Genomic DNA, 12,166 nt, shown 5'->3' with positions numbered 1-12,166 from the left:
TTCACTTTTCCACTTATAAAAAAATTCAACTCAAAACTGGGTGATTTTTAGATGTATACATGCAAATAGAAGCACTTTAATAATCATTCTACAGTATTGAAATTTTCATGCCTTAGTCAAAACATTAATGGTATTGAAAACAAAGAGGTTTTCCTTATCTCAAGGCCCTCATGCTTGTATCATTTGTAAATGCAGCTGGAGTGGATTCAGTTCATTCCCAGACACTGCTTATGCTGCTCCCTAATTGCAGGCTCTGGTCTGCAGCACTATTCATGCCTGAATTCACTGCCTGTGCAACTCCCAGCAGGTCATGTGCTGTTAGAGACATCCTTGTGAGAACACAGCTACACACAGATCTCGTGCGTTGCAGCACACACCAGAAAGGCTAAGCCCACCAGCTGGTCAAGTCTTTATTAAAGGCAACCAGTACAGTAAAACTCTTGGCAACCTCCATCAGATCCCATCTACCTAATCTAGCAGGGGGGATGAACTGCATGAAATGGAGTTACAAATTGAGTAATGAATTCTCCTAACACAAAACCCTGTGACAATGTGGTCCACCCAGGTAACTGCCCACTAATAATGTACACTAACTAGATGATCTGAAAGCTTTGATGCAATACATGTCATTGAGCATTTTGGCATTTAGAGAAGAACTTGCCAGATTTCCCCTGAAGTCTCTGAGCAATACTCACTGCACACAGACAGCAACTTACCCGCTGATCACCTCCTTCTCTGCGAGGATCAAGCTTTTTTGCAAAGTGTCTCAAATTATCGTAGTTATGGAAATTGCACAAAGAAACCAGATCCTGCAAGCATTTAGAGAACATGCATTATTATCTGCATAGGATAGCCAAATGCATCACAGTTAATAATAACACTACCACTTACATTTTGCATCATATCCTAGTAACTTAAACAGTAAGAAGTTTATTTAATAAATCAATACCCATGTCCATAAGGCACTTTGAACATAATAGATCTACAGGATAAAATTCTAATAATGCCTTGAAATAATACCTTTAAATAATACCTTTATAATATCTTTACTTCCTTCTTACAGAAGGATGAAACAAGGAGCAAATTTGCAAAATATCTATTTTAATAAATTCCTACTTGAAGACAGGAAGCCCATCCTTTTACAATACTGTGCTAAATGAAGATTATTCAGGGTTTAGTCAGAGCTTTTTCAAATGTTTATGCAAAATTAACAATACCTAAACAAATTAATTAAAAGCAGCTTGCTTTCTCAGAGAACATCAACTCTGTGTTATGCATCTTCCTAAACTCATGAACATCCAGATGGGTCAAAAAAGGGGCAGAAAAAAACTAAGTCTGAAATTAGGCAAAACTCACGTATCAAGAGTCTGGAGTTTTAGATTAAAAAAGGGAGGGATTTAAAGCATAAATGAGCTGTATGTAACCCTTCAGGAACAGAAAAACTTCAATCAGAAGTATGAAACAAGGAAATGAATGACATAAGGGATTCTCAATCGGCATGAATTACAACATGAAAGACTATCATTACAAAACTTGGCAATGCTGTTCTATTTTTAAAAGTGACTGCTATATTATTGTTACTTGTATGCCACAATCATGAATCAGTTTTTAGGTCTCATTGCAACACAGAATTGATGCAGTAAATCCTTCACCTACTCCTCTATTCTAGGATTTAGAATTACGTTACCACACCATTTAATATGAAGCTTTAAAGCGCTTTAACTAGAATCAGTAACTTCTTAATTTGAAACTATGTAAATGTTAGATAAATAGAAGCATGAAAAGGTTTAACTGCTGCTCAACCTCCCATTTATAATTAAGCAATCATCATTACTAGGCAGTTTTAGGGATAAAAAAGGAAGAAATTTTTTACATTCTCCTCTCCCACAAAACACCTTAAATAATCATTACTAAGTCCTCCCCAAAATCTCTCCTTCTTCTAATGCTCCTATCAGCAGACTATCCACAGTTCTTTCACTGGCTCAACATGAAGCATAGAAGAGTTTGCCCAACATCTGGGTATCATCTATGAAGACATCTTTTGTCAGATGGTTTACAAAAATTAGTTTAAAAATACATCAAGATGGAAGTATTTCATTACAGTCTTTTTTGTTTTATTACAATGAAATAAGAGTTGCATTTCCAGTGTTTTGAAAACTGCACTTTATGACAAGACAGGGAAAAAAGTCTATAAATAGAGCTCTAGAGTTTTAATGCAATATACTGGAGTCCAGCACTTTCATTTCCCCATGAAATGTTCCTTCTCAAAGCTTTTTCACAACAATTTCTCCAGTGCTTCTGGCATCATACTTCAGTGCTCACTGAAATCAAGTGCTATTTACTACTAAAAAGCAAACATCTATTCTTAGACTTTCACCCTTGGACCAGATGAAACTTGCTATGTAGGGAACAATCAGAAATCACTATTTAATTCACTTAGATCTCAGCTATGCCAACTGAAGCTCAGTAAACATCAGCTGCAAAAGCAAAAAAAACCCAGAAAACAAACCCAAACCCCAAGGTCAATGGTGCTTACGTGACAAAAGTGAATTCCTTTAACACTGTTGCCCATCTTGTCCAAAGGAGGTGACCAGCACATCAAGCCCATGACATTAGGAACAACCAGAAGAATCCCACCAGCAACTCCAGACTTTGCAGGAAGACCAACCTACAGAATAATCAGAGAATTACTGGCCTCTGCAATAGTTCCTCACTATTGTAACACAGTGCATCAGCATCTTCCTGAAGATTATTGTGTAGCATTAATAAAACATGTATCTGGAAGGCACTTGAAGCTGGGAAAGCTTATCTCTTTTTAGATAAACAATAACCGGATGCAGTTTGTGACAATCCAAGGTTCACAATCATAAAACTATTTGCTCACAGGAATACAGTGAGCCAATAATACTGTGAAAGAAGATAATTTAATTTTTTTTTTGAAAAAACTAATTATGACTAAGCAGTAGGACACAAGTATATGTCTCACAAACAGCTTGCAACAAGGTGGTAGAATGAAGCTGTAAAAGTCTTGGCTGGAAAAGGTAAAAAACGAAAAAACACAAGAAAATTGGAAAGTATCTGTGAAATCATACAATAACCTACTTGTTTACAATCTGAACAAAGGCATTACTTTTTTCAGTAGGAACTAACATATCATATATCCTCATGGCTCTCCAAGCAGCAACTTTTATGTCACACAATGCACCACAATCAATTTTATGTGTATGCAGTAAGGAAAAACTAAAAATGCTGAAAAAAAAATACTGAAAGCATAAGATACATTCCATCTTGAATTATATACATGTAAGGAACACACTGCTAGAAAACAGGAGCACAGTACATGTGCTGTGTGTGACAGCCATTTTCACACATATAAGGTCAATTTCTGAGCCTGAGTTACTGAAGAAAAAACAACTGTCTGCAAAGGCTTTCTGCTATCCTTGACTCCCACACAGCAGGATCGCTTCAGCCATGAAGAAATGTTGCTTCTGTTGCTCTCATGAACAGCCTTCCTAAGGAACAGCATTTATCTTTTGATATGAAAAGGATTCCCTGAAGTGAAGGCAGAGTGCTCTAGGGTAAGTGACACTAGTAGAGCCATGAATCCTTGGTGAGATTTTCCCTTAGAGTGCGCTCCATTTCTAAACAATTCATGTAACACCTTCTCTTCTGCCTCAAAACAAGGAAGCAATCCTTAGAACATAGAAAATATTAGCAGAAATGAACCTTCCTGGTCAGCTGTAATTAAAATCTGTGAAGTACTTACATGGAAGGCAAACTGCCCTGAAAAGTCATACATGCCACAGGAATGCATCAAACTCAAGGTATTCCGGACTGCCTCGGGGCTCAGGACTCTCTCACCAGTGATTGGACAAAAGCCACCATTAGCCAGAGTTGCTGCCATCACACTTGCTGACTCACATGTTACTTCTATTGAGCAAAGCTTATGGAAAAGAAATAGAGATTATAAGCACTGGTACTTCTAGCAGAGTAAGGCCAACTACAGCAGGACCAACAAAATACTGAAATCTTAAAATAACATCTCAGAATCACCTGTAGCATATAACATTTCTTACAGATTACACTAGTAGCATCAATTACTACAGTCTGAATCTTTCTGCTATAAAGATCCCAGTGGCAGTGTTTGTAAGCCCTCTTAAAAGCTGGGGACAGTATTTTTATGGGTTAGTGTCTCTGCTCGATTCCTCCCCCCACCCCCCTTATGTTCCTATGAGAGGAAGAGGTCTGTAAAACAATCTCTAAAAAAGTATTTTGCATCTGCTTAAATGGCAAAGCCACAGAATGGCTGGTTGTTTTTTTTTTTTTTTTTTTAATTTGAGCTTGTTTCGTGTGGTGGGTTCTTTTTATTTTAAAGCCTTAGAAGATCCCACACGTTATTAAAAGTACAATTTAAAGCTGCAAATTCTAGCACATGCAAGTGTTAATGCCAGCACTTCCTGCTGATGCAGCCTTATTTCACCTTTCTCATATTTAATTTCTTATATAGTAATGATACAACCACACCATAGTTTTTCCCAGGATCCCTGCTTCAGTACAGACTATACATACTTTGGTGACACATCAGGAAATGTGATAAGATGCCATCACCTGATGCTGCCTCATTTCTGCAGAAACCAAAAGATAAGTTGGTTTCAACCTGAAGCTGAAATGCTGCTCTAAAAAGTAAACAAACTAGTGCTCCTATCCTTGTTTCTGCCAAACAGTCATTACATGATACTTCATGAAGTTACCTAAGCCACGTTTGCATGAGTAGTTACTACCTGGAATTCTTATTTTCCGGGTGCCAAACTCAATACATCCTAGTCCAATCAACTGGAGTTGCAAATCAAGAGATTGTCAGAGACGCATCTAAAATGGCAACTGTGTTTTAAACATATGAAGTATTACATAATATCACCTACTTTCAAAAAAAAAATTGTTTCTAGGTTCTCAGTTTAAGCACCTGCATTCTGTACGTCGTTTGTCTAAACTGAGAATAATCCATCCTCACTTTACAGAGATAACAGGCAAATACGTTTATTCCTGCTCAGAAAGTTCCCAGTCACAAAAGGGAGGAAGGAGCATTACAGAAAACCCAAAGAAAAGAAATAACTAGATTTTTAAGTAGAATCTGAGTGTTGGAAAGGTAAGCATTGTACCCTAACAGGAAAAGAGAAATGTTGCTCGTGTATGAGCTACCCTTTTCCTGAGCATGGAGTGAAAAGGGGATTTTTCAAGGGAAAAAAGAAACAATGACACATGGTCATTAAATTAGAGATTAGAATGCACAAAAATGAGGCCAAATTGAAATACATCAGAAAAGTAAGCTTTAGTATTTCTTAACTTATGAATAGCTTCCACTTAGAAAACACATCAGGCAGTGGGATACAAGGCATTTAAAAAGCATTTTTACACAGTAAATTCATATAGATTACACATTCTCTTCTGTCACAAATTCAGATTAGAGTATTAGCTTGTACCTAGTTTCTAACTCAACAGGAGGTCAGCTACAGCTAATCACACATACCTTACTTCTTAAACACTCATCCAACCTAAATACAAGAGAGCAGGTGCATCCCCACACAAAAAAATCAAATAAAATTTGCATTTTGAAAATAATGCCTTATAATTTGCATAAGTAACAGCAAGTTTCCAAGTCAAAAACAGATTTTGAGAACTCTGTATTTCTTTTTTTAAACTCTCCCAGATGAAGTGAATCAGTAACACAACTTGAACTTCCTCTTGAGAACTCTACACAGCAGGGCTGAGTTGTGTGCATTTAAACATTAGGAAACCCTTACTGAGGAAATACCTCACACTTGCAAGTTCTCATTTTGTGACAGTTGTAAATAACTTGCTGAAAGTGAAAAAAATAAACAAAAAGGGGGGAAGGGGAGAAAAAAAATATATATCCTTACTCAAAAGCATTGAATGAAACCAAAAGGAGGTGATATTCCCATTTCTTCCCTTGTAGCACTCCCTCAAGCCTACAGCTCAGCATGCACTCTCCAGCCACAGAGGTTAAACTACTCCACAGCACCATAAGAAGCAGCAACCCAAAGAGGAAGTGTTTTGTCAAACTCACTGAGGTAATACAAGACATTTCAAGCTTCTAACTTCAAGTGGTTTAAAGACTATTGCTAGTTTGTATTAGCAACAAAGACACCTGAGTAGATCACCTAAACAAAGGCAAATCTGGATACATCACACATACATCTGTCCTTTCCAGAGTTAAAGAGAAGCTGACATTTAACTGCACGTCATTAAAGCCTCCATGTCTAGGCACAAATCAGCTTCTACTGCTTATAATAGCAATTCTAAGCCTATGGTGAGTCTCAATTTTAAAGTCAGTTACCTGAAAATAGAAGTCTAGTATAGCAACCATATCCGTGCCTTCAGGAAAGCACTGAGGAAGAGAAAGAAAGAGTCTTTAGATAAAATGATTATTTTTTTTAAGTATCACTTTTAGATAGACATACCTTTAGCTATACTGTTGTCAGCATACTAAGCATTAGGTGTATTTTAATATAAATATTCAAATGTAGTAAGTAGAAATACTTAATGACATCAGACTTAAAAATAACACAGTGCAGCAATATCAATAAACTAGGTATTAAAATATTTTCCAGTATAGTTTTCAACATCTTTACATAAGCAAATGGAAAAATGCATCCAGGAGTTTTATAAAGTCACCTCTATAGCACAAATTTCACTTTTTCCAACAAATAAAACAAATTGCCATGGCTATGTTACAGAAAAATATTTAGAGGTATTTTATAAGAATGGCATAAATATCACACTTTTTAAATGACAGCATTTGAATAACTCCAGTAAGACATATCCAGTATGAATTTGTGCCACACTGTACATAAATTAAAAGGCTTCACAGATTACAAATAAAATCCAGAAAACGATCTTAAAAATATACTTAAGAAAAAAAAGTAACCTTTTTTTCTTTCAAGTAATAGCCAATTGCAAAGTTTCTATCTCCACTCTCTCTTTCAGACTGAAACCTAAAAGAGAAAAAAAGAAGAAAAAAAAAAGACAAGGCAACATGTCAGACTTTCCAAAAAACCCCCAAAATCGCTGAACTCAAGATGTATAAAGTAATTCAGTAAAATTCCATGTAAAGGATCCCTCACTTCTGAACACAACTATTCTACTCAAGTGGCCACAGCAGCTCATCCCAGTTCACCCAGCTGGAGTGAATCAGCACTGACATCCAAATACACACAGCACTGGTTACCTACACAACACAAGCTGACTTGGAGAGAAGGCAAAGGAGGGAAAAATCCTCATCCTGGAAGCATTTCTGAATAGGCCAGAGTGGGATGGACCGTCCCACACTGGGACAGTGGAAGGGTCACCATTCCCTGCCCCAAGCACAGCAATGTGAGGATCACACAGCAGCTCAGACAAAGGCTGCACTCCTCACTGGGATGACAGAGGAGAGGATGAAGCCTAAAGGAGGAACACCTGCTTGGCTCCTTCTGCAGTACACACCTTTTACTGAAACAAAGCTCAGGAAAACATCTCTGCACATGCACTGGAAACAACTCTGCTAAAGGGAATCTCCACGATTTACCCTGTGCTGCCTGAAAAAGCTCTCAAGATTTTTGGAATGTTATACACTGAGTTTATGAGGGGAACTGTTTGTTTGAGAAAAGAATTTAAATATGCAAAATAAAAAAAGCAGAAGTCCCAGTTGTATCAACTATACCTCCTAAATATTTGCTATGCAGTCACCAACATGCAGAGTTTAATTTTTAATATGAATGCCAGGAAGAGAAGAGTTGCACTTACAGCTCTCATTGCCATAGCACCAACAGAGCACTAAGACAGAATAATGACATTTTCAAAGAGGTAACCAATACTTTTAGGTGAAATTTTGCCCCACCAGTGTCAGAGACATGCACAACTTTAGTTGTAAATTGTTACGTGAAAGACACCCTCCAATAAAAGGGATGAAATGTTGGTTGAAATGTAAATAACTGAACTTTGTCATAAGCTAAAAATATCAGTTATCAGTTGAACCACTTTCCACCTAACCTTAGTAAGTGAATAAAAAATACTTACGTGGCATTACTGAATCCAACATACTCATTACCAGCCATTTTATTCATGAACTGCATCACCTGGCAGAGACAAAGACAAGGAAAAGTAATATTTTTACACATAAAAAGGTTATGAACTTTCAACCCAGTCTTACCCTAAATCTTGCAACACCCTTTTAGAAATGCAATACAAATCACTAAATGTTTAAATAACTAAGTACATCTACAAAGACAAAGCCCAGGCTATGACTAAAATTTCACTTTCAATTCCCTTGCCATCTTGAAACTTTTACCACTGAAGTTAGTTAAAAAAAGAGAAGTTATAATGTTAACTTACGTAGTCAAATTTTTCTGCGTTATTTGCTCCTTGCTGCAAGAAAAGAAAAATAATTTACAAAAATTGTTAACAAAGGAGCAAAGTTAGTTCACTTAACAGTATTAGGATTTTAATGCACATAACTAAGGTATGAGTCTAATTAAGAATAAGGTACTACAATCACTTCATATATTAATGAAAAAATTTACATGTTAGATAAGTAAATCTTTAATTATCTTTTAAATAATCCTATGCATCTTAAACACCTGTATGCTGGAGATTAATTTAAATTGGAAAAGGTATGCTTTATTTTAAGTGCTCTCTATTCAACTTTACATGCTTAGCATAAGTAAATGCAGTAGCTAAAGCAAAAACATACAAAAGTAACTACAAACAGGATAATTACAGTAAAAACACTAACTTTTTAAAGATTAGTAAGGCAAAGGTATTCTCAAATTACCAACAGAGCTGAGCATAGGGAGGTTCAGGCTACTTAAGTTAAAATATTTCCACGGCCAGTGCCCATACTAAGAATTTAGACTGAAGACTTGAAATGAAGTGTTATCTCTAACTATGAAAGTAAATGCAATTAACTTAAAAATATCTGAATAATGTCCTACCTATTAATAATTGTTGAACAGCTAAAAAAATAGAATTTTCCATCATAGGGCACATCATTGTGCTAACAATGTACAGGAAAATCTAAACTCAACTTAATAAGTATGACAGTGGAACATAATTCTTAGGGTGGGCTTGATTTGGGTTTTTCAGGGAGGATGAGGGGTTGTTATTTTGAGGATTTTTTTTCCTTCCTTGTTCAAGAACATTCTCAAATTTAGTAGCTGCCAGTTAAAGACATTAATTTTTTAGAGGTCTCTGATAGGTGACCTTTCACAAATTCCTACAGAAAGAGATTCAAAGAGGACTGGGAGGTAAAAGATAGCACGGGGTCCACGGGGAGGAGTTTTAATTTTTTTTTAAGTAGCCAAGTAGAATTTTTGGAGGAAGTTTAAAAACCAATGGCATCACATACACAAGTGGAACAATGTATCTGGAGAAGATATTTTAATACAGGATTTTAATATTAAAGACATTCTATTTAGAATAACAAGACTAACAAATCTCAAACAATTCAAGACGCTGCTTGCACAGTGTTTAGTGTGGGGATGGGGAAGAAAGTGGAAAAAAAACAGAAGCTTTATATCAACCAGTATTTTACTTAATTAAATGCATAAAGCCAGTCTCATTTCCCACTCTGTATGTGGATTAGGGTGTTGCAGATAAACTTGGAAGCCCATGCTTCAGCTCATCTACAGGAGGATGTGCAGACACACACGTACAATCACTGGTGAAAGGAGCACCACACTGTTCTCTCAAAATTATGTGCCAGTGGTTACCTTATGTTTAAAGGCTAATAACCTCACTCCTAAAGGCAATAAACTCTAGCTAATTTGCAATTAGATAAAAATGCATGATACATTTCATCAAAATGTTCCTGTATAATATACCAGAACACAAATCTTAAAAATTTAACTCCAAATCTGTTCAATGAAAAATAATTAAAAGAAGAAATTACCAACTTCATTGAACTGTTGCAGTTGTCAAAATATTCCATAGATCCTAATGCTGTAAAATATGTAACAACATTTAAACCACAAAAACCTTTTTAACCTTTCAAATGCACAATGAACATCTTTTTCTGGGAAAGTGGGTCAGCATTAGTTATGGGATGCTGCATTGATAATTGTATGGTTAGACATGTATAATAAATTGAAACAGGTTCTTTTGTTAAAAAAAAAAGAAAAGAGGGAGAAAGGGATCATGCTTTCTGCAAAAATATAAATACATAATACTTTACTTTTTTGTTCTGCCCACTGGAAAAAGTATTCCCTCAACAAAAACATGGCTTTACCAGCAGCACATAAAATTGGTGGGCAAAAGACTCAATGCAAACTTTTTCCACATCGACTTCTTATAAAAAAAGTTCCTTTTAAAGTTCCCAACTAAACTCGTGTTTTGGGAAGCAAATCTTCTGCACACTAAGCCAGATGATGAGTTTTAGTCCTTGATGTTCCACGCACTTGTAGAGGTATTTCACATCACACACAAAGCATTGTCACTGAACCCAGACTGCTCGTACACCTGAACTATTTGCTGAAGCAAGCCCATGATCACAACCTCAGCAGGGATTTACTACAACACGTCACTGAAGTGAGAAACTCTGCTTCCATACGCATGATGGCTAAAAACCCCAACAGATTATTTCCCCTCTTCCAGCAGCTCACAGAGGTGTCCTGCTCCTCCTAAAAAGCTGGAGAGACACAGTGGCAACACACATTCTATGATTAAAATTCAATTGCAAATACAAAATCCTAACATTCAGAGTACTGAGCAGCTTTTCCATAATAATTTAAACAAATATAAAGGGACAAGGGAACTTCTGTTCTTCCACAAGTGTTTCTTATTTTAAGCTTGACTGTAAAAACTTATGAGTTTGGGGGTACAACATTTCTTAAACAGCATTTTTAAGGTTCAGATGCAATTCAACCTGTCTAGAACACCAAAGAAAACATTCCATGCACTAAACTCCACAAACACTTTGTACATTTACTGGAACATGTTCATATACACACTTATACATGCTTGTGTGTATATGCATATGAAAAAACACTTCTAAATGAATACAAAATTAAATTTACAATGTTAAGACTGAAGCAGTTTGATAGGCAGAAAATTCAAACTTTCAGAAGACAGCTCAATACAATTTTGTAAACACTTAAAACCCCAATGGACACTATGGCTGTCAATCATAAATTTGAATTTTTTGACTGTGTCAGGTTTTAGTGATCTTCCCTTTTTTTTTCTAAAAAAGGTACTTGTAGTGTATTATTGTATTTCTACTAAAACATATAAACAGTTGCAAAAGCTACATGTCTACATAGGAAAGAGAGACCCATGGATACTTACCAGAGCTTGCAACAACAGAATTAGGCAAAATTTATTAGAAAAGTAGTTAATATTAGCCACTTTTCACTGATCAACACTGTTTCTATGATTAGAACATATAAGCTCTTACCACGTGTCTCTCGTTAAAGCAATTTCTCGATTTTGAACCTAAGCAAAACTAATAAAAACACCTGCACCATGAGAAGTTTATAATCTTCTAATAATAGAAGATTAATTTAAAATTAATTTCTGCAATATTTAAAGCCAAATTTATAATCTAACACTATATTGTGATGAAAATATCCAGAAACAAAAAAAATCATAATTCTGTGTCAGAGTGCGATAAAACTTTTTTTAAAATACGTCTGCATTTTTCATGAAGTTAGCTACTGATGTCTTTATTTTAGCTTTCTCTGTTTACACACTTTTTATATTTCATTTGTTAAGATGGTCCTGTTCTGTGTCTTCAGTTTAGTGCACCATTTTCAACTCTGAAATACTTGAGAGTACACTGTGACAGACAGTATTTGACCTAAGTCCAACACTATCAAAATTTCAGACACCTGCAAGATTTTTTTTGTATCCTTCACTTCTGTGCATGTGTGATCACTTAACACATTATTTCACAGAATCCACTACATATTCTACGTCAGATAACATCCAATATACTTGAGTTTTAAAAAGAACATGGATGTAAGTTCTATCCCAAATAGTTGCCATAAGAAAATCAGTAATCTAGGAAGAGAGGCAATGTCACCAAAGTGAAGACAAGTATCTGGCAGAGAAGATCACAACACCAACACGTTGTGAAGTGGTTTGTATGCACATTCACACATCAGCCTCTCGGGAA

General features: G+C 35.8%; 1 protein-coding gene across 3 annotated transcripts in view; it reads right to left on the bottom strand.

The window, feature by feature from the left end:
- The window catches only part of GLS (glutaminase), a 105,522-nt gene that overhangs the window by 23,836 nt on the left and 69,520 nt on the right, over positions 1–12,166 (bottom strand). For all 3 annotated transcript variants that reach the window (XM_074548199.1, XM_026796821.2, XM_005492764.4), the window contains exons 8-14: positions 8,392–8,424; positions 8,077–8,135; positions 6,947–7,013; positions 6,356–6,406; positions 3,767–3,943; positions 2,537–2,668; positions 717–809 (exon numbers count right to left, since the gene is read on the bottom strand). In XM_074548199.1, coding sequence (XP_074404300.1) covers positions 717–809; positions 2,537–2,668; positions 3,767–3,943; positions 6,356–6,406; positions 6,947–7,013; positions 8,077–8,135; positions 8,392–8,424 — 612 coding nt within the window. The remainder of the gene's footprint in view (positions 1–716; positions 810–2,536; positions 2,669–3,766; positions 3,944–6,355; positions 6,407–6,946; positions 7,014–8,076; positions 8,136–8,391; positions 8,425–12,166) is intronic.

The sequence above is a fragment of the Zonotrichia albicollis genome, chromosome 10 (genome assembly GCF_047830755.1).
Source record: "Zonotrichia albicollis isolate bZonAlb1 chromosome 10, bZonAlb1.hap1, whole genome shotgun sequence".
NCBI classification, from domain to species: Eukaryota; Metazoa; Chordata; class Aves; order Passeriformes; family Passerellidae; genus Zonotrichia; species Zonotrichia albicollis.
Note: the sequence above shows the minus strand (reverse complement) of the source record. Positions and strands in the feature narration are given on the sequence as shown.